Genomic DNA, 23,376 nt, shown 5'->3' with positions numbered 1-23,376 from the left:
ATGTGTACATGAAAACGATGAAGAGATACCATACCAGCAAAAGCAGCCATATTTGTAGGTGTATTGGTGTCTTTTTGCAAGATTAAAAATCTGGGCAGTAAGAATTTTACTCTTAAAAGAGTGCCCTTGATAATATATTTTAAACCGAAACCATTATGTTCGAATCAACCGTTCTTTATATTCGGCAAGATGAAAAATCAGAATATTACAACTTTTCTCCACTCCTTAACACATCAGGCCGTATAGATCTTATAAAAAGAGAAGAGGCCTATAAGTTGACTTATTTTAGTTATCCTGTCTTGAGGTAAAGAAGAGGTCTTCAGTAGATGTTACTCTATAACTTATTTTAGTTACTTTCTATGTGCCGAAAGCTACTTATAAATAATCAAGACAGAATAGTATTATTAAATTAAGAGGATTTCAACATTCTAAAAGACATTTTTCCGACAGTTAAAGGTTTGGCAAGTCTAGATGTGTTTCACAAATGCTTGGACTGCCAACATCCATGGCCATGATCATGTAGCTTTAGCTTTCTTAACAGTCACATAGGACATCCCTTGGTGGCTTATTTGTTGCGGCAAATTCGGAATACTAGGAGTGTGGAGGCGTTTCAAGGGGAACAGAGCGCAGCTGACTGGTTCATCTCTTTTGTGAGGTTTGCCATCAGTGTGGTATCATGCCTTCATATATCCCCTATCTGGGCTCTCCCATCAATAGGTTGCATAAAATTAATTTTGTTGCTTTAATTTGATCAAAATAGTTGATCAAATAGTCTGGTTTTGTCATTCGTGTCACGAACAAAAAATTTTAGTTGCTGCATTTATCTCGTGTTTTGATGATCCAATACCCCTCGTGGAACTTGACGCTATTTGCAGGGGTCTCGCAACAGCTGTTCGAGATTTGAATCCCTCAACGGTCATCACCTGGTCGTATGGTTATAGAGACTCCAATCATCCATTCATCGTCCTCAAACTATTTGTTGGCTCAAAACAGTTATGACCAACTTCCATTACCATAATCTTGCATAAATATCCAATAACCTGAAAAATATGGTCCTTTGTCCCTGGAAGCATATTTCAAGTTCGAAGACTAGTCTGAAAAATTCAAAGAATACAGGCCTCAGGTCAGCTTTCAGCCACCGCTCCTGGTGGACAAAAGATTCTTCGAGGCATCAAAAGAATAGGACCCGGAGAAGGGCCGCAACAATGTTTCCTTTGCTTCTGTGACGTAAGCTGTTACAAAGAGCTTGTAAAGGAGAGGCTACAGAACGCATCACGATGCCACTAGATCAGGTGTCTCTGCTTCGACTGACAACAAAGCTTCATACACCTTGCCTACCCATGTATCCAGTCGATCGTGCAAGGATTTGATCTGGGAAATCCCCAAAACCCTAGGCTGCACCCACGAGACGTGAACTGTGCCCTCAACTTGATCTATTATGCCTTCAATAAGATGAACCTGTACAGGATTTTGAAGCATTAATACAATGTGATGAAGTAGCAAGGAAAAAAAAAATTACTCCTACTGGATTTTTCCATACTACGCAACCACAAGTGAGTTAGGATACATCTAAACATCAGACTTATGAAAATGCTCGATTTATAATTTAATGAGACTATATTTCCTTTGGCTCTTCGGCTAATATGCGCCTTAGAGTGAATATAGCACCCCTTGTCAAAAGTCATCTCCCCCACCCTTTGTCTAGACTCTTTCCTTGTCGAGAAGAATTTCGAAAGATTGATCCTTCATTTCATGAGTTTACAAAATGACCATTCGGCCAGATCTCCCTGCCCTGTCAACAAAAATACAGAAAGTATAACTTACAGAGAGGCTTTTCATTAGAAGATATTCCACATCTTCAATAGAGAGTCTGGTTTGTTCGGCAATAATGCTTAATGGAATTGTTCGATCTTCAGATGACCGACTGCAATGAACAAAATTGCAGCATGTAAAAATGACAAACATGAGCATAAAACTTGAGGCCCCTGTACTGTACTGTAGAAAAACTGTATCGCACATATTTGGCACTGCCTAGCAGACCTTACCTAAAGATGATTTCCATCAAACAAAGAATATTGATTTTTTCAATCAGCTTCTTCTCATTCTCTACTAATGCAGGCTGTGCACTCAAAGCAGCATCATGGACCTGGCAGAGTTCTTGATAGCGTATCAGATTGCCAGTGTTGAATGCCTGAAGTATATGGTAAAGCCACTCCACTTTGGTTCCAAGAAGACTACTGATCTGCAGAACATATTGTAAGCTCAACCTATCTAACTGGGGTGGTACATTTGAATTCAGAGTTATTTAGTGGGAGATCAAAAGCCAAAAGGCACATCAAAGACAAAGTGCATCAACTCATAAAACAAAGAACAGAATATCGCAAGCAATAAGCAAAGAAAGAAACGCACATTTTACAAAATATACACAAATCACGTATTGTCTTCGAAAAAACCCATTATTGTATTTCTTATCATAGAATAAAAATTAGGACACAGTGAAGACTTTCAGATGTTCCTTCCTTTGCATGTCATATTTGGAGTTTCTACCAAAATCCAGACTTACTGCTAAAATCCAAAAAAAGATAAAGGTATTCTGCTAAAGTTTATACTAGCGGAATTTTCTCTCTCCTCAGACTAAGTTTATACTGGCCGAATTTTCTCTTCCCGGACTCCATTGAAGAATAAAGAACAAATAAAATACAACAGTCTAGCAAGAGTTCCCATTTCACTTTGATCTTTTTTCAATGCTTCAAGATAATTGCACCTTCTATAGCCATTCAATATTATAAGAAATTGTGTTTACAGATTCAGACAGTGATGCATTCAAGGTGAAAATTTTAGATATTAGAACTTTAATATAAGCATAATAAAACAATGGCAAGGATCAAGAACATCACTACGTGGTAGCTGAATAATGGTACAGTGGAAAATAATGCACGTTGGATCAACAAGGCACACCGAATCAAAAGATAGCCCAAGCATTAGGCTAAGACTTGGATGAGGAGAATAACAAATGAGTGTAATACATAACAAAACGGGTAAATATGTGGTCGATACAACGATCATTAGCAATATATGGCAGTGAATTATTTGTAAGGAAACCTAATTAGATCAATTATGCAATTTTGCTGAGGTATCAAATTACAGGAAACTAGAGTTGTGCTTGTCAGAAAGTATACAAACAGTCAAGATCATACACAATCATGGGACTTTCTTTTGATGGTGACACAAGGTTTGTATATTCACCCTCCTTTTAAAAGAACATCTTGTAACTATCTACACAGTGCTCAAGAGAAGAAAGAGAAACAGCTTTGGCCCCCCTCCTCCCAGATAAACTCTACTTCAAATTAAAATTTCAACAGAGCTTAATCTATTAGGTACTCCAATTAATCTAAACAAATCAAAGAGTTCCTTACCCAAAAAGAAAAATCAATAAGAAAGTTGCCAAGTACCTGTATTCAAGTAAACCAGCCACGCATCATCCGGATAGCTTGGTTTTTGTACAGATGAGGTCAATATGGTATATACCAATACCATACCGACCCGGTCACCGGCCGGAACGATGCCTGACACTAGTTCGGCAAACCTTAATTTATTCTCTATTATTATTTCTCCTCTCTATCCTTTGTCTCCTCTATTGAGCCATTCCTTCTCTTTTCTTCTACCATCTCACTGTTTTGACTGTAAAAAAAGACAAATATTCAGATCTAATCAGATCTAAAATTTCTTTCCTTCTACTTTCTCACTGTTTTGGCTGTGAAAAAGGATAAATATTCAGATCTAATCAGATCTGAAATTTGTTTCTGTGCATTCCTATTATTTGCAGCCCTAGAAATGAGGGGCTGCATTTGAAAGTGATTTCAGAGTTTTGGAACAATTATTGAAAAATTATCACAAGCAAAAACAAAACACGTGGAAGCACTGGACCAAGGCTAGCCTAAACATGGTCCAAAACATTAATAAAAAAACCATCATATTTATGGAATATATATTTCTTACTACATGACATGCACTGCATGCATGTTTGCATAAATATCTGTGCATGCCTGAATGTATATATAACTGTACTACCATTCAATATCCATAAGTAAAATACACATGCTTGGTATTACAATTCTACCCATCTGTGATTAAAAAAGGATCTAGCTTTATGTGTTTCGTAAACTATCGATCATATACTCCAGGCATATATGACTCTAAACTATATATATAGAGAGAGAGAGAAAGTCCACATCAAGAAAGATAGGTACACAATTCTGAACCCAGTAAAATTCCTTCATGTCAATGCAGTATCCAGATAGAGTAAATTTTCTTCATTGTCAATGCAACACCCAGGTAGAACATTGATCTAAACACACTTTTTTTGATAAAAGTAACATATAAGGAGAATAAATAAATGCAAACAAAAGGAAAAGTACAAATTAACATGGGACTATGAGATAAACCACGAATAAAATCCCTCTAAACCAAGAACAAAAACCCTCTTGCCCAAACAAAAATAATAAAAATGCAACTAAAAGCTTAAGAAGTCCAGATGTATCGCTTCATACAGCATTATCAAGTGAATTCTTTTTTTCTTTACAGCAAAGAATAAAACAAGTTTCTGTGACACAATACAAACAATTAAGTGTTCAAAATTCGCCATAAAAACATGTAATGTTTATGTAAAACTTCCACTTACAATTGGATGGGCAAGCAATTCCCCAAAGTTATATATGTTATCACCCAGCAAAGCAGAAAGGGAAAGGTCAAATGCCAAATCCTGAATATGCAAAATAGGTAAAAAATTAGTTAAGGACCACAAGCATTACAAGATTAAACAATTTACTTTTCAGCAACTTCTAAGTGAAAAACTAAATCAAAATATAACAAGAAATTTTGGTTGACTAGATAATAAAAGCTTGTAAAGGGACTGTGAGCTTATTTCACAAGCAGCAAGTATGGTTAGAGTAAAAAAAAGTGAAAAAATCATAATAAACTTGATGTCTGTTAAAGTAAGGCTCCCTTTGGATGTCTGCACAAAATATCTTCTGGGTAAGATCATGCAGGTGTTAAGTGGGAAGAGAGGAAGGCGGAAAAAAGAAGAACAGGCCAATCCAAAAATCTTGTTAGGTTTGGGGTGCTCAGAAAAGGTTGAAAAAGAACAGCATGAAAGAAATTTCTACAAATTCAGGAAAACAGAGCATTTCCATTTTATTCAACATCTAAATTATCATAGAGACAAAAACCTAACCAGCTTGAATGATTCTGAAAGCGACTCCACTGTAATGTATGCAAGATAAAGAAGTGCACTCTTGTAAAACTCAGCAAATTCCTGGCAAGATTTATGATACTGAGAAGATATCCAGTAATAGCTAGCATGTACAGAAGGATCGACATCAGACATGCTATCTAGCGTGGCCTTCCCCTCTTCTAGAAGTTTCTTACACTCCCTTTGATTCCCTTTCTCAAGATCAAATGCAGCTATTTGCAACTTCACATATAGAATAGGCTCTTCGATTCGTAACTCCCTTGTAGCATGCAACTTTTCAATTACACCCTGAAGATAGCTAATTGCAGCTTCTTTTTCTGAATACCGACGTGAAACTATCACAGCAAAATGTGCAAGTTTCAGGAGATTGATTTTTGTCTCAAAGTCCGTAATGAAGTTATGATAGAGCTGTATGAGAGCATCACCTGCCTGATAGGAATAAAAACAAATAAAGAATGTGAGCAGTACAAAGAAAAACATGTATTCAGAGTCAAACATGATTAGAACACAAATAAACTAAAATAGGGCATGCACACGGAAGCGCACACGTGTGCACACACACACACACACACACAGAGGGGACAATGTATCAAATGCCCAAGCACAATAAAGAGTTTGAGAATATCTCAACCAGATTTTCCAGGTATCTCAACAAGCATGGGAACAAAGTTTCATACACTTAAAACATTCATTTCCCTGTCCATCAAATGTATATGCTAACTAGAAGACTCGCAGACTTTTAAAAAATAATAATAATGGTTCATGCCCTAAAGAAGCATTCCCCTATCTTACTTCAAAAGACATAGGACTAATTACACAAGGTGTCCATATAATCTTGATAACTTTGTATTAAACATATAAGGAACACTTTGCTCAAAGTGTCTAGCAAAACTTAAGAACACTGCAAGTGTTCGACACTGAAAAGTAAGAGTCTCCTACATGACACTCCAAAAAAAGTGCAAAATGTCGGACATTTTTTTGTTAATGTCAATAGGACCCTTCAAAGTGGAGTATCCAGCCATGTCATATTATGTCCTGCCATGTCAAAGTATCCAAAAGTGTCAACACTTCTGGATAGCCGAAAATGATGTATCCAGGTAACAATCATAAACTAGGTATGACAAATTGGAGAAAGTTTGTCTCAATTATGGTCTTTGTGCAAAGCGACGCACTTGCTGCCAGCACTTTTGATGTCGGATAACAAAGCTAGGTCACTTACAGCATTTTTTAGTGAAGTTCTCAAAATGTTGAATACCTATATGTCGAGTTCAACTAGGATTATCCCACCTATAAGAGCTAGAGGCGTTCAAGAATGTATGAGGCAAAATCTCTGCTGAGTTTTCATCAATGAAAAAAGGAGCATAACTTGTAGATCAAAACACAATGTACATGCCAAGGAACAAGATGCACTTTAATTCAAATAACTGTCAAGAATGCAAGAAAAACAAATAGTGAAGGTGACAGCTTGTTCTAGTACCAAGTGTCCAAAGCAAGAACTAATAAAATGCATACATTTATTCTTGCAAACCACCAGGAAGTGGAAGAATAATGATAGTGTGTGATCTTAGAAAATTGATGCAATCTTAGGGTTAAGTCTGCTCAAAGAGTGATTTGGAGGCCCCTTTCACAAAGACTACAAGGGGGTCACCCTGAATTTTCTCCAGTGCTAAACTCCCGAAAGAGTGTTAAAAGCACTGGATTATTGTATTCTAGGATTATATAGTGCAACTGTAACTAAAAAAAGGTTTTACAGTTGTCCAGAAATTCCAGCACACATCAAAATAGAACTAACATGCAATAAATATGGAAGGAACCCTAAATTATGATATAGCAAACATAAGGATAGTAAATCATGCAAAGAAAATCAGCAAGTAAAAGACTTAAGAATTAAATAGCATTATAACATCTGACTAAAAGAGGATTCTCAGTAAGTTATGCAGTAAACCAGTAAATATGTTAGATTCAGATGTAAAGCAGCAAGGAAAATAGTGAAAAGATAGATGAGAGAAACAAAGGGAGGAAAAGAAGAAGAAAAGAGAATAAGGAGAATGCCAGATCTCTTGGAATAATGTATTTGACTTTCCAATCTTTAAAAAAAATGATTACATATAATTAAAAATAAATTTGCATAGTGTACATCCGTAACCACCTTTCTGGAATGCCGAAACCACCCCCACATAGAAAGGCTTCTTCTCCTGAGAGATCATGTCTTCTTAGTTTTCCCTTTTCTTCCTCTTCTCTTCTAAGAGACACGACCTCTCAAGAAGTGACAAGCCCGAAAATGCGAGAAAATAAGAAAGAGGGGAAGAGGCATCCCTCTTAGGGTATACAAACACTCAAGGGAAGAAGGACTAGAGGTCATGTGCCTCTTCTCTCTCTGTCTTTTTTTAGTGATTGGCCTAACTATGGGACCTCATTAATAACTAATTAGGGCTGATTTGGCCTTTCAATGGAAGTCAAGCCACATCATCCCCCGTCTAATCACTGATATGGCTCCACGATGATCATCTGATCACCAAAATGACTATTAGATGTTTTAAAGTCAGTTATATAAACTCTGTAACCAACTAAAACCGAAAAAAAATAGATTTAAAAGAAAGATGTAACAGATCAATTATTAAAATCAACTCTAACAAAAACTCCCTAGACCTGCAGCCTCCAGTAAACCATTTGCTTCCAATATGAGCCTCTTGTTTTCTAGCTAGATTCAGAAGTAGATCAGAGATATTGCCTAACAAACCCCTTATATATTATGGATCTACACTAGGGAATCTTGCCATGAAAGAGAACTAACTATTAGACACTTTGTTTTGGCTTTGGCTTTAAAGGACATGGACAATATCAAAGCCCGTGATTTTCAATGGTGTTTTTGTTGGTATCGACATGTGAAGTACAACTAAGGGAATTCAAAGAAAACATCACCAACATCCATGTTAACTGCACAGAAAAACAGAGTCCTAAACCTAACCTTAAAATTGAATCCATACACCATTTATCTTTATAACCATGGATCGTGTATATGTCACGAGCCAATTCAAGTGACAAAGCTTTTGAGGATAAGGCTGTCAATGGGCTGAGCCAGCCCAAGCAACCCAAGGACCTAGACATAAAGGGGGGGAAAAAATGCTAGGCCCCATCTAAGATTTTAGGCCACAAAGTGCAGATGTTGTTGGGGGGGGGGGAGGAGGGGGGGGGCAACATTAGGTACCAATTCATATATTCATACCATCCACCACACAAAGAAGATGGAAAGCATAATGGATAGCACCTGGACAGCCAATGGTGCTCTTTATAAAACATTGAAAAGTAAATGTTGTTTAATCTTTAGCTCAATATTATCACATGTTAAATCTATTTAAAGTATGAAAAGGAAGATTCTCTTCAGCTTCTCATAGGTGAAGGATTCATGAGCAATTCAGGTAACCAAATCATGTCAAGCGAATATTTAAGGATGGCATATGTCATGCCTAGTCCATGTTCCTAAGATTTTTTTTCTTTTCAGCTATACGCAATTCCATAAGTAGCGCACAGGAAGCCTGCCATTCTATTGTAGTATTAGTGCTCGGATTATATGAGGGATGAACTAAACTTCAAACAGCCAGGAGACAGATTGTCCTACTAGGATATGGAACAATAATTACAGACAGCCCCATAATAGAAAGAAAAAACCAACAACTAATCTAGTACAGGATCCAAAAACTTATATAGAGTACCCTTCATCAAACAATCAGAACAGTATCAAATGATTCTCTGAGTTGAAACACGATTCAATGATTGAATTAGTCAGAGAGAATGGGATGTCTTTAGGAACTACAACACCTTGTCTACAAGATAGTTCTGTCCCCCACCATACCTTTGTAAGGTTTCCCGTGACCATTTGGACTCAAGACAACGAACGCAACTAAAGAATAATCCATAAACCCTATAAAAAAGAAAAAACAAGAAGTTAGGGAGAAGGAACAGGCCTGAACGACGGCTAGGGCAACGAACTGCTCGAGCTTGAGGGTGAGCTGGTGCCAGAGCTTCCGCTGGTACAAGTCGGCCAGGGAACTGTACCAGTCAGCGAGGTCTGGCTGGGCGTTCCGCTGCGATTCTAAGTACTGGAGTGCCCCCGCCATGGATGGATCGACCTCCGCCCCGCCCCAGAGAAGAGATCGAGACGATTCGGGACGAAATCTTTAAACCCTAGCTCAGCCTCCTGGCTTTTCCCCGCCTCTTTCCTTCGCCTTCCCCTTTTTTTCCCCTCGGCGAAGAAGCGAGGAAACCGTCGATCCCTCCGAACTACCGCCGGCTTTTTATTCCGGGGTCGTCTCAGGGGTTCACCATCCCGGGGGCTTGATTTAGCTGTTGGGGAGTAAACATCGGACAGCCCTTTCAGCGAAAGGATTGTCGCAACGTTGGCTTGAATTGCACGGGACCCACTGCCATTGGATATGTGGCATAGTGCCAGGGAGAGTATCTGCGTCGGTTCAGGCGGCCGAGCGAGGCCTTTTTCCCCCCCCCCCCCCCCCCCCCCCCCTGAATTGCACGGGACCCACTGCCATTGGATATGTGGCATAGTGCCAGGGAGAGTATCTGCGTCGGTTCAGGCGGCCGAGCGAGGCCTTTTTTTTTCCCCCCCCCCCCTCTTTTTTTATATAAAAAAATCTTTCTAAAAATTTAATTTTGCGAACGCTCCTTAGAATTTTTTTTTATTTTTTATTTTTATAAAATACTATTTTTTACCAATGCTCCGAATATAACAATTTTTTTAATAAAAAACATATTTATTTTAATTAAAAATAAAATAAATTTTGAAATTATTTTTTTATTTTTTCTTATGATTGCTTTATAAATATTTTTTTCACAACTATTAAGAGTATTTTAGACATTTTAATTTGAGATCGTTAATTTTTTAACTTCATTGGTATAAATATATATAAAAATAAAAATAATAAAATAAATATTTTATAAAATATACATGTAAATAATAATTTAAAAAATATACATGCAAAATTGGATATTTAAGATCTGCAAATAATATTTTTTTTTTACTCTTCTATGTTCTTATCTCTTCAACTGCCACTTTTGGACGACCCAGCCCTACACGCCAACCGATGCTGTACCAGCCGTGATTTGGGTAAGAACTAAGAACTATGCGTCATGTGCGATGCATGTGATTCAAAACGTGGGCTGGCTCCTTCTTGCGTTCTTCTAAAGATGAAATATTAGCAAAGTTCACCAGCAAAAAATTAGAAAATATTAGCCAAGATATTGCCTACAAAAGATTTTGCCTTGTGAATCGATAAGTTTATCTTTGCAAAGGAATTATATTTAGTTTCTAATTTAATTTCAGAATTACCATATGATGAAGTAATTTGAGGAATTTTTTAAGAAAAAAAGTCATTACGTTTGCAATTCTCGTGCAAGTAGTTTACTTCAGTAAGCTGAGAGCTTTCAATTTGTCATCTCCTTGCGTTTTGCAATTTTTGAATATCATCCATGTACTCTTGCGAGTTATATAACATGCTTACTTTAAGATGAATCAATGCTATTATACTGCAGAAGGATGAGAAAGAAAGAAAAAGGGAACAAAGATTATCTCCTTTTTCTTGTAAAAAGAAAAAAAAAAGGGTCTCATTTCATTGTCATCTTTTCAGATGCCACGACACATATTCTTTTTCTCTCTTTCAATTTTTAAAACATAGAGTCTTACCATCTAAATTAAAATCTAATTTAATCTATTGAGCTAATCCATCTCAATTCTCAATTCTCTATCTCGCTCTACAATACCTAATTATTGGACTCATAGATTAATAGACTCCCCTATCTCTCTCCCTCCCTCTCTAATTATCATATCAATCTCTTACTAATGACTGAATTGAGTTAACAAATATGCCAACTTAGATATCTCTTCCTGTTCTCTCTCTCTCTCTCTCCCTTCCTCGGGCTGCACAGGGAAAGTAGGAAAAAGGTTAACAATATATTTTTACGAAAAAAGATAACTTGATTTCAACCATCAAATATGCCAATCAAATTGGATGAAACACCCTTGAGAGTCATTGGCGCACCAAATCAATCAAGCCGATTAGTGAAGTTGTGGACAATCAGGCTAAGTTGGTTTTATGCCTTGGTAGACAAATTTGAAATCTACCAATAAAAAGTCAACTAAATGACAAAGGCAGAATAATATAGATATAAGATCAAAAATGAAATGGTTTGAATAAATGTTTGAGAATAAGGCTTTAATTCTCCACAATAAATTGATTTCTGGTCTGGAGGAAGAATCCCAAGATACAGTGGGTGATGCAGCATGAGAAGTACTTTGTAACGGTACAAATGCGTGATAGAAGTTGGTTGGAATGTGCGTGTGAGAGAAGGAGGGGCCGTTTCTCTTTGCTTTTTTTTATGGAAGTGTTGGAACTGAACATCCTGTTGCATTTATGGACTAGAAAGCCTATTTGAGCATTGCTCGTATCAACCCAACACAATCTTAGCCAGGATCTTGTGAAGTAAAAAAAGAGCTTCACAAATCTTTGAAGTCTATGGGTTTAGGATTTAGGCTAGAATTTTGGCGGGCTTTTAGAAGATATTAGTTGGGTGGGCTAGGCGCAATTCTTTCTACATGTTCATGCAGGAATTTCGAAACAAGCTCTAAATTTGGTGTCAATGTCATGCTTATATCCATGTCATTGTCTGTGCTAGAAAATGAATCTTCAGGTAAATGTTATTAGAGGAATAGCCCTAACAACCAGATGAAGACATGCAGCGTAGCTTAAACAGATATGCTTTGATCTCTCCGATGAGCCTGTGCTAAATTATAGTCCTGCTCATCAGGCGGGCCAGGCCGCGTTTAGGCCGGTCTCAACCCCATATAAGACCAAAATTGGCCAGGCCTGATCCTAGTATTTAGTCAGGCGTCGGGCTGGGTGTCGGGCTTCTTTTTTTTTTTTTTTGGTACAGCGGCAACTCATACAGTTCGTGTGTAAGTATAGCAAGAAGAATCAAGCAAAAAAAAAAATGACCTAGTAGAGTAGGGATGGCAACATCACTCATCCACATGATCGCACCAGAGTGCTGAGTAACAAATGAGGCAACCTAGTCAGCAATTTTGTTCGCCTTCTGGAACATATGGACTGCCTGGAATGAACCTATGCTCCTTATCAAATCATGAATGTCGCACAACATCAGGTGCCTACACCCAAAGCAGTCCCTACCCAAAGTGTTGGGCTTCTTGATAGCCCACTTCTCTCTAGACCCGATCTATGATGCGGCGGCAAAGTTGTTAGTGATGCGGTGGTGGTGGAGCAAGGGTGGAAGCTCTTTTAGAAGGCAGCGAGAAAGTTGGCGGTGGCGACGGAGGGAGGTGTGGAGCTGGAGAGGATGGAGAGATGGGGGTGGGGGTGGTGAGGATGAGATGGAGAGATGGAGGTGGGGGATGGGGGGCTAAAATCGGTGCCACCGACGGCCGGCCATTCTCTAATCCACACTTTTTTCGTTTTTTAGATCTAAACCCAACCCAATAGCTAATGAACTTTTCTCTACATCCGGGCCGAGATTTTTGGGTCAGCTTAAGGTCCAGCTGTGGCGGCCTAGTGAAAGCCTAGCCCATCGCTCATGCTTGGGCGGCACGACGCATCAAACAGACAGCCGCCGCACGTAATTAAGATCGACGGCTATAATTCAACAACTCCCTTCCCTTAAACCCTACAGCCTCCCCTCCAATCCCGTCCCCTTTTTTATTTCAAGAATTTGCTTCACCAAAACCCTCCAACTTAGGGTTTTCTCTTCCCCAAAGCCTTCGAATTCTCTGCTCTCCGCCTCGCTATCTCGGAAGAATAATGACTAGTGTTCGGGCAGTAGCAGCTGCCGGAGCCCTGGCAGCGGCGGCGATGGCGGCGGAGCACGTCTACGCCGACGGCTTCTTCCATTTCCCGGGCTTATCCTCCTCCTCCTCCTCCACTCCGGCGGCGCCTCCGCCGCAGGCGACCCCTGGGACCGCCCCCCCTCTTCCCGAGGTCGCGCCGAAGGAGGAAACTAGGGTTCGGAATGACTACCCTCGTACAACGGCGGCGGGGTTTGATCCGGAAGCGCTGGAGAGGGGAGCGAAGGCCATTCGGGAGATCGAGAAGTCGTCTCAGGCGAAAAAGGTTCATTCCTGGTACCGATCTGCTGCTTTTTTGCTGGTTCTGTATAACAGGAGATCTCAAATTGGCTTTCTTTTTCCCTTGGTTTTAGGTATTTGACTTATTAAAGCACCAAGAAGAAACGAGGAAGGCGGAGTTGGCTGCAAAGAAGGCGGAGTTTGAGGCAATTAAAGCTCAGCATGAGACCGTAAGATTTAGTCGTATCAGTGCTTTTCTTTTTATTTTTTCTTTCCCAATTCTAAATTTCTTAAGGCCATTTGGTATTTCTTTTCGTTTCTGTTTTTGTTTTAAAAAAACTCAAGAAAAAAAACGAACGAGACTGAGCATCATACCCTTTTATTTTTTATAATTGTTTGAAAAATCTTTAAAGCTTTCGGAGTCAAAGATTTATTTCTCTCCAAAAAGAGTGAAAATAAAAGCAAGGAACAGCGGAAGTTTTGTGGAAAAATGCTGTCTTCAGCATCAATCTCAATGTGGTATTGCACTAATTTGCAGAGAAACAAAACACAAAAACAACATTGACGCGAATCAGGTTCTAAATTCTTTGTTTTCAATCACTTATTCCCCTCCTAATGACGTCATTTGAATTTTATAACATAAATCTCACTTAATATTTATCAGACCAATTGCAGTTGTCATTCTTTCACCAGTTATAACTGTTTATAACATTGGTGGCTTTGGATTTCAATAAAAACCCCCTAATCCCCTCCCCTTCCCCGTGGTGCGTGCATGTGCATGCTCCCACCACCCCAAGTGAGAAGGAGGGTGCCATGCATGCATGTGCTCACTCCAACCCAGGGAAGAAGGAGAGCACAAATGTTTGAAATGGATGTTACACTGTCATTCTTGACTGTTGCAAGTAATTTGATGGAAGCATTTTCAAGTTGGCCTGTTAATGGAGGTGATTGTTAAAGTAACAGTTAAATTTATTCTTTGCAAACTTGGAATGTTTCATTTGAATGCACCTGGAAACGTATTTTGGCTGTTTCTTAACTTTGATGCTCAAATTGGAATGTATCACATTAAGATTTGGGATGATGTGGGCTATTAAGTGGCTAAATCTGATATTATACTATCTTGCAGGACAGGCAGCGTGTGATCTATGAAGAGCAGAAAAAACTTACTCAACACCAGGCACAAACGAAGGCGCAAATGGCTCGCTATGAGGATGAATTGGCTAGAAAAAGGATGCATGTATACCTCATATCATTTCGACTATAGGTAGTTTCTTTTTTCCCTTCTTGTGTAAGTTAATTAGCTTCTTTTTGTTATTTTGCAGGCAGAGCATGAAAGTCAACGAGCAAGAAATCAAGAACTTGTGAAAATGCAAGAGGAATCCTCCATCAGGCTGGAACAAATACGGCGTGCTACTGAGGAAGATATTCAAGCCCAGCGAAGACAGACAGAGAAGGAGAAGGCAGAGATAGAACGTGAAACAATCAGAGTTAAGGCTTTAGCAGAAGCAGAAGGAAGAGCACATGAAGCCAAATTGGCTGAAGAGGTAAATAGAAGGATGCTGGTCGAGCGAGCCAATGCAGAGAGGGAGAAATGGGTATCAGCAATTAACACAACGTTTGAACATATAGGAGGTGCTAACCTAGTAATACATTTATCCAATTCCAATTTTTTACTACAAGAAAATGTTCCATGTCTTTGTACCTGTCATAACAAGTTTATATTTATCAGTTACACTAATTCATTTCTAAATTTAGACACAGTGGGAATTCATGATTAAAATTTGACATAATGATACCTATTTATGTGTTTTTTGTGGTTGCATATTCATGTTTCTGAATGCATGCCACTGAGCTGTCAGTTTTGTTAATTGAATTAGTGAAGAACCATAGATTTTTGTTGCAATGTAATAGACAAAGATGGGTGTTGTTTCATGGTATGGTTACAGTCATATGATTGACAACTTCCAAAATTTAAACAATGATTGCATACTGACGTACATGCTTATTCTCCAATTTATTTTTATGGAAACATGTCAATTGTGCTGGCCTATCAAAGTTCAAATCATCTTGTCAGATGGAAACTTTGTGTAACTGATGGTCTTTAATCAATATATAGTATGCTAAAGTAGGGGCATGGCAAGATTGACCTTGTCAACATGATTAAAGCAAACTTCAATAGTTTTTTATGTTTGTTTGTCTACCATATCTCTTCCTGATTACCATTGTTGGAGTCATGGATCACGGATTATTGAAGTGTTGTGTTCTCATGCATGTAAAAAGCATATTCGATGGACGTAAGTAGCTAATAACTGGCCCCAGCCAGCCTGATATCTGTTGGATCAGGCTGGGCCTAGGTAAGAGGGGCTTTGGGCCTGGATCAGGCCCCAGAATCCAGGCCTGAATTGAATTCCTGCTGGATTTGAGCTGCCTCTGGTGTACCTCCTACAACGACTCAAGCATATGATTGACACTGCAGAAACTACACAAAATCAGTTTAGTTTTTCATTTCATGCAAATAATCGCCAAAAGATTTCCTGAGTTATGAAAGACACAATTCTTCTGTTTTTTCATTAAATATTTGATTGTAACATGTTGCACACTTATTTCTCTTTCTGTTTAAGAATGTAGCACAATGTTACTTGAGCACCAAACCAGAATAGTTAAGATGATTCTTGAATTCAATGAGTTGCTGATTGACTGGCTTTCATATATTGTTTATACAAGATAGGCGAAGCTGCACAAGAATGATTAGTAATATTTAGCTGTACTTAACTGTACACGATGCTTTCCCAAAAAGACCCAGTTTCATTTCTTGTCACATCTTCTATGCATGCAACAGCCTTTATTTAGCTAGTAGTAGCAGCAGATTAACATTCAGCATCGATTCTTGGGAAGCTAGTGTGTTTTCTCTTCCATGCTTACCTTTTCCTCTCCCGAGTTGATTAGAATCGTGCATTGCCAACTTTTACATGTTCAAGTCATATACGAGCAGGCTATCCTGTTGCCCCATGGGTTATTATTTGTACATATTTGAATAACTATTTCAATCGCAAGCTTCTGTTTGTGTGCATAAAAACCATGCTGTCTAGATTATTGCACTTTATGTACTAGGATTCTGACTAACTCTAAGCTTTCAAAGTTCGTAATGATTTATTTATGGTTTCTCCTTCTTTTTCTTTTCTTTTCTTAATTTCTCGTAGGTGGTTTGCGAGCAATACTCACTGATCAAAACAAGTTGGTCGTAGCTGTTGGGGGTGTAACTGCACTTGCCGCAGGGATTTACACTACAAGGTATGGCACCGACAAAAATCTGGAAGGTTCTTCTCCGTTTGTTGCTCTTATCCTTGCATCTGAATGCATTAAATGCATTTCTGGTGTTTATAAATTAGGTATTCAAGATTTGTATCTGACTTAGTAGGTGCTTGTATGCTCCAATAGAGTAGAAGTTAGTTCAGCTAAGCCTTAATCCCAAACTAGTTAGGGTCAGCCACACGAATTCTTTTTCTACATTCCAATTTGTTTAGGTCCACACTTTCTGAAAAATGTAGCAGTATCAAGTTCCTTACCACTTCATTCCATGTGATTAATTTAGTAGAAGTTAAAAGATTGAATATCTAAGGATACCAAACATCTCATCACGAATTGGATCGCATCACACCGCAATAGGGCCAATAGTACTTTTTTTTAGGTACCATGGCCATGGTTTTGTCATGTCCAAAATGATCTCCAAATCCTCCAGAGTTGTTCTTGGATGATCTTCTTTCGCACGGAATAATTTAGGATGCAAACTTAAGTTTCAAAGAAGAGAAAACCATCGGTAGAAGAGAAGTTAGGAGTACCTCCATGCTTGAAAGAAGACTAGATAGCTCCAAAATCTGCATCTTCCTTGTGCAGGTTATTAGTAGGTCAAAACCCACTACCTCAGTAGAGAGAGCATTAAGTAGAATATGTCGGCGGCTTAGTATGCCTGCAACTCGATTCATCACATCAGACTTACATGTAGATGAGGATGAGGAACCTGCTTTAGCTCAAGTGCCAGCAATTGCGGCAAAAGATCCAATTGAACTGATGCTTAAGGAACAATCCATTAACATGGATCACATCCTATGTTCAATACTTGGTCAGATGGAAGAACAAGCAAGCCACTAAAGATTCTTGGATGCCAGTAGTTGAGTTGATGATGCTCTCCTTGCTTTGTTGGAGAAATACAAGGCTTTTGACTTGAGGGTGAGTTTTCTCCAACCTAGTGGGAATGATTCACATTTTAATAACTTGGCTGATATGTACTTAAACTTATATATATCAAAGGCTGGCCAAAGGAACAAAAGGGTTCGATTCTGGGTTTGAGCCTAAGTTAGTTCTAGAAAGCTGTTACTGATTGCTTGGAGATCTTGTCCAATCAAGCGATGTTAAGATGAATCAGAGATCTTATTTAATCAAAGGACATCAAGATGAGTTAGAGATCTTATCCAATCAATCGATGTCAATATGAGTCAGACATATTATCCAATCAATCAACGTCAAGATGAGTCATAGATCTTATCAAGAGGCATAATATGGCTAATATTCTTTTTTTTCTTATTTGCGATTAACTATGTGGACATATTTGTAGGAAGGTTTAAGGTGTCCTACAATTATAAACAAGGATGCCTAACGATTATAAAAAGCATCTTGAATTGAATAAAACTTTTAGTTTTATTTTCCTTTGTTCTTTGAGAGTTACTGCATGTTGCTTTTTGCTCATATTTGGCTACTCTATTGTTGGGTAGAACTTCTTCCTCAAGAAGAAAGATCATTGTGTGCACTACATGGACGTCATAATGAGCACCAACAACTAAATAAATGCTATATGATGGTTGACGGTAAACATCACAACTTGGTATATAAATATTAAGATATTTATTTCTCATGAAATATTTATTCATGTACCCTTTAGTATTTGAAATGTTCATTGTAGTTCTTATCCTGCTGGAGTTTTATTTCCATGCCTTGAGTAGCTCTTGGTGGTTCTGTGATGTCTTCTTATAGCCATCATTACCCAATTTCAAGAAGGACGAGAAGTTTAAAGGTGTTGAGCCTCTAGACTTGGTCATAAATATACACAATTTAAAAAATCATTTTAATGGTGCTGGGACTGTTTATGCAATTATCAGAATGTGTTTGTTTGTCAGTGGATATTCCTCATCTATAGGGATTTATCATGTTTAATTATGATGCTAGAGGGTATTGGCAAATACTATGGCAACAAAGATTAAAAGAACTGATTTGTTTCTTAAGCGGGAAGCATAACCCTCAAAAGTTATTTACCAAGAATAATAATGAAAAATTTAAGGGATATGAAATGCACTTTCTCATGGATTTTTAATGGCAGACATGTTTTTGGTTCAAGTTCATCTTCACTGTAGGATTGATCCATGCAGTACAATCCTAAGATTGAGGCAACCTTTAATTTTGTGGGGGAAAAATGATCTTGACAATACTTAATTTACATGGTCATGGACATAGAAATCAAATTTTTGACATAGACTCGGCCAAGCCAAATAATTAGTTTTTAGCCCCTCTTAAGTGTAAAAGTACTTTTCAATAGGAAAAATGCTAAAACACATACTTTCTAATGTTTTAAAATAATCTTCTTTGATTACTTTCTTGTAGATGGCTATCATTTCTATGTGCTTAGGTATGAATTAGAAGTTTAACATCTTTATCCTTTACATTTCTATCAATTTAAACATTACGAACTTTATATTATAAAATTTCGATTAGGATACTTGTTCTGATTCGCCTTTTTTGTTTTATGGACCTGAGAATCAAGTTGACACCGGCAATGAACCTGTGTCACGCACCACATTCAAATCCAATATATTCCCATAAGCCTAACTATTTTAGGTCAAACATTGGCTTCGGACTGCATTCTGTGAAGACAGATTGGCTGATGATTGTAGAAGTTATATCTAAAGGGCTGTGTCAGTTCAGTATTGTTTCAACTCCCACCAGGTTGCTGAGCTTTCCCATGCAGCCTATAATTTTCGTCAATCTTTGGAGGGTATGTGATAAGCAACCTAAATATTCATGGTTGCTTAGAAGAAGGCTTCTCATTAGATCATATTTGAATAAGCGGCAAGAAGTGTGAGCTACTCATGGTGTGACATGTGAGCATAAGGTTGCAGTAGGGATACAGCATTGGTAAACTATAGGTCGTCTTATAGATGACAGATCGGTTTATGAAATTAAGGCGACCATGATATATGCTTGGTTGATATTAGTTGTGTCAAGAGAAGGTTGATAAGATGGATATGCACTTGCTAGATGTGTCATGCTGTATGTCTTTATGGGTCAAAGTTCTGGAAAATGCAATTAGGCAGGTTATGTTGGATAGGTTGGACTTTAGGCGATAAGTAGGTGCATGATGTACTAGAAAAAAAGAAAAAAGATAAGAGAGATCATACGTGAGGTTGTTTTTGTATGTTTCATCATAACCAGTGAAAACTGAAGATGACACTAAATAGAGAAATGCTGAGGGTGTTGAAGATTGTTTTAGGTGGAAGAGGAGCCATAAGTAAATTTGGATGGAAGAGGTGAGAGAAGATCTGGTGAATCTTTAATGGAAGAGCTAGTTAACAGAGCCAACCCAAACAAATCTAATCAGGCTAGCTAGTTCTGCTTATGCTGTAGTAATTAAATGTTGATCTATACACTATTAAACTTCCTATTATATTTTGTAGTTTTCTTTTTCGCATTAAGTTTAAAAATACCATACCACTATGAACGAATCTATTGTCTGCAGAAGATTAAATGGAAGAATCAGTTGGTGAATTACTAAACCAATATGTGAAGATCTGTTCAGGCTTATTGGTCTTGTTTATCATGCAGTTATATATGATTACTGGAGTGTCGGCAGACATTTATATTTACTTAGCAGTTACATTTTTTAGTACATTTTTTGGCCAGTAAATTCAAGATGGTAATACCATCTTGAGACGTGATAATTGCCTTTATACAGACCTTCCCCTATTTTTTGACACCTCTTTATATGCTTCACTTTGCCAGTTATCCAGAAAGTTCAGCTTAGTGCTGCCAAGATGTAGTGCTGGCAAAAATGAATGTATTGTATCGGTTGCGTTGTTGGGTGAAAGAAGAATCTGTACAAATCCGAAAGGTTTAAAAGGGGAAAAAAAACTAATTAGGACTATTCTGTTGGTATATGTGCATCTTTGAATCCAATCATGCGTTGCTGCACTAATTTAATTACAATATCGAAGTTTCCCTGCTTGACTTGAAGATTCTATGGTTGTATTTATGTCCTTGATAGGAATTAGGGGAGAAGGGTTTTAAAGCTGACACTGATACAAGAAATTAGGCTTATAAAATGGTATATCATCTGCCTGCTGACAATGCAACTCGGAAAAGCATGAGACATTTGTGTTGAGCTATGTATTGTTGTCTTGTCAGTCTTGATGTATTATCTAGATACCAGGTGTATCAGTAAGAAAAAATGAGTTCTAAATTTGCCTTGGTTGTTTATTGCTTATAGTTGGATTTAGTTGGGACATGGAAGAATCACAAGGGCTGATGCTGAAAGTGAGTCAGCAATCCTCATATTTTTTCTTCATTGTACATAGTACTCATACAGTATTCATATGAAATAATAGTAAATCTAGTGTAATGGATATACTATGAAGGTTTTAAGGAGTAGTTTGTCTGTGTGGAGGTAGAAACCAAACTAGTCTAAAAATTGACAGCCTTCTATTGGTCTCCAATGAGTGTAATAATTGTCTTTTTGTTTAGTTGGTGGCGGTAGATGAAGAGGGAAGCTTGAAACCTTAAAAGCATCTGAAATCAGGGCCTGTCATTAAATTCTGAAGCTGAGCCAGTACCTATTTATCTAATAATTTTTGGTGTGATTATATACCCTTGGTTATGATATGTACCTCTGATTATTAAAACAAAAAAACAGATGTATCCAGATGGTCGAATGACCTGCCTTTTCATTCAGAATGAGACATACAATCACAAGGTTAGATCCCGAAACATTGAGGTTAGACTGTAACCTCAACCCTTGTTACACAATCTGGCAGCATGTCTTAATAGTCTTATAGTGACAATTTATTCTTGTTTTTATTTGTTTAAACTCTCAGATGCCTTTCTATTTGCAGAAAATTATCTGATTGATGCCTTTCATGTCTTTTTCCTCACCAGAGAAGGTGCTAGAGTGGTTTGGGGATATGTTGATCGTATTTTGGGCCAACCATCTCTAATCAGAGAATCATCCAGGGGGAAGTATCCTTGGTCTGGTTTCTTCTCTCGTGCCATGAGCTCAGCATCACGCAAAATGATTAAAGGAAAGAATACAGGAACAAACGGAAATGCTTTTGGGGATGTTATTCTGAATCCCTCCCTTCAAAAAAGAATTGAACAGCTTGCCAGTGCAACTGCTAATACCAAAGCCCATCAGGCCCCATTTCGTAACATGCTCTTCTACGGCCCTCCTGGTACAGGAAAAACTATGGCTGCCAGAGAACTATCTCGTAAATCTGTAAGTGACTATCTGATGTTGTAATTATTAATTATGAAAGAAAGCAAAATGTTAGTTACTGTGCTCCAACTGATTGTTCTGACGATTCTTAGGGTCTAGATTATGCACTGATGACTGGTGGAGATGTTGCACCATTGGGCTCACAGGCAGTGACCAAGATACATCAATTATTTGATTGGGCCAAGAAATCTAACAGGGGTTTGCTGCTTTTCATCGATGAAGCGGATGCATTTTTGTGCGAGTAAGTGATCTACATATTTGAACATTGCATGATCAAAATATGGCTAGATCAAACAATCAAAATATGGCTAGATCAAAAAACTTACTGATTTCCTGATGTAAGCTAAAATATGTTGTCGTTTGTCATTAGTCACAATTTTGCCTTTTATATGTTCAGATATGCCATTACATTGCAATAATCTGATACGACCTTTCAAAAACATCTTACAATGTCACTCCACCTTTTGAACCTTTATATTCTTGTTGGAAAAACGGAATAATTTATCCACTACCTGGTTGAATTGTAGTTTTTCTCAGTGTCTAAATTCTCACTTCTCATGACCTCTTGAGGCCACTTGCTTCCTTTTATGAGGAGCTTTGGACACAATTTTTTGTTTTGAAAATTTTGCGTACCAAAGTTTATGCTGCATGCATGGTGACCTTGCCCACTAAAATTTTCTACGACAGTCTGCATAGAATAACATTATTACTATATGGTAAATTCATATATGCTATTCTTTACATGAATGTGCTGGTAGATGCCAGGAAAGGACAAACTGAGCTGTATAACATACCTTCATTTCTCTAGGCGCAACAAGACATACATGAGTGAAGCCCAACGGAGTGCTCTTAATGCTCTCCTTTTCCGCACAGGGGACCAATCCAAGGACATCGTTCTTGCCCTGGCCACCAACCGGCCTGGTGACCTCGACTCCGCCGTTGCAGACCGTATAGATGAGGTCCTTGAATTCCCTCTGCCTGGGGAAGAGGAACGTTTTAAATTGCTCAAGCTTTATCTGGACAAATACATCGCAAAGGCTGGGGACAGCAAGCCTAGTTGGTTCAACTTGTTCCGGCGCCATCAGCAGAAAATAGAGATCAAAAACATAACTGATGATGTGATTAGGGAAGCAGCGGTTAAAACTGAGGGGTTCTCTGGCAGAGAAATTGCTAAACTGATGGCCAGCGTCCAGGCTGCCGTTTATGGAAGCACAGACTGTGAACTTAACCCAGGCCTGTTCCGGGAGGTGGTAGATTACAAAGTTGCAGAGCATCAGCAGAGGAGAAAGCTTGCTGCTGCTGAGGGAGGTGCTTGATTTATTTTTGTTCTTTTTAATGAGTTTTTTCGGCCACATCTTGTACTTGATTGCTATATCGAATAGTTGTTTTTTTAAATCTGCCTCTCATTCATATATTTCTTTGTACCCCTTGGGGGATTTTGGCGAAAATGTCATCATTATGTACTCGGTAATTGCTCATCGGTTACCAATAGAGCAACCTCTGGGTTAG

The 23,376-nt window shown here is 38.2% G+C and overlaps 2 protein-coding genes across 2 annotated transcripts; one reads left to right on the top strand and one right to left on the bottom strand.

The window, feature by feature from the left end:
* Window positions 1–975: 975 nt before the first annotated feature.
* Window positions 976–9,532, bottom strand: LOC120110787 (26S proteasome non-ATPase regulatory subunit 13 homolog B-like). The gene is made up of 6 exons (XM_039126373.1): window positions 9,217–9,532; window positions 5,234–5,680; window positions 4,682–4,762; window positions 2,046–2,242; window positions 1,825–1,924; window positions 976–1,458 (listed from the first exon to the last, which is right to left on the bottom strand). The coding sequence occupies exons 1-6, from the start codon at window positions 9,367–9,369 to the stop codon at window positions 1,273–1,275; spliced, it is 1,164 nt and encodes a 387-aa protein (XP_038982301.1). The 5' UTR covers window positions 9,370–9,532; the 3' UTR covers window positions 976–1,272.
* A 3,418-nt stretch (window positions 9,533–12,950) lies between these two features.
* LOC120110786 (ATPase family AAA domain-containing protein 3-like) lies at window positions 12,951–23,279 on the top strand. The gene is made up of 8 exons (XM_039126372.1): window positions 12,951–13,380; window positions 13,469–13,564; window positions 14,461–14,571; window positions 14,657–14,966; window positions 16,535–16,625; window positions 21,531–21,867; window positions 21,960–22,108; window positions 22,676–23,279. The coding sequence occupies exons 1-8, from the start codon at window positions 13,072–13,074 to the stop codon at window positions 23,181–23,183; spliced, it is 1,911 nt and encodes a 636-aa protein (XP_038982300.1). The 5' UTR covers window positions 12,951–13,071; the 3' UTR covers window positions 23,184–23,279.
* The last annotated feature ends 97 nt before the right edge of the window (window positions 23,280–23,376 follow it).

This window comes from Phoenix dactylifera, chromosome 5 (genome assembly GCF_009389715.1).
Source record: "Phoenix dactylifera cultivar Barhee BC4 chromosome 5, palm_55x_up_171113_PBpolish2nd_filt_p, whole genome shotgun sequence".
NCBI classification, from domain to species: Eukaryota; Viridiplantae; Streptophyta; class Magnoliopsida; order Arecales; family Arecaceae; genus Phoenix; species Phoenix dactylifera.
Note: the sequence above shows the minus strand (reverse complement) of the source record. Positions and strands in the feature narration are given on the sequence as shown.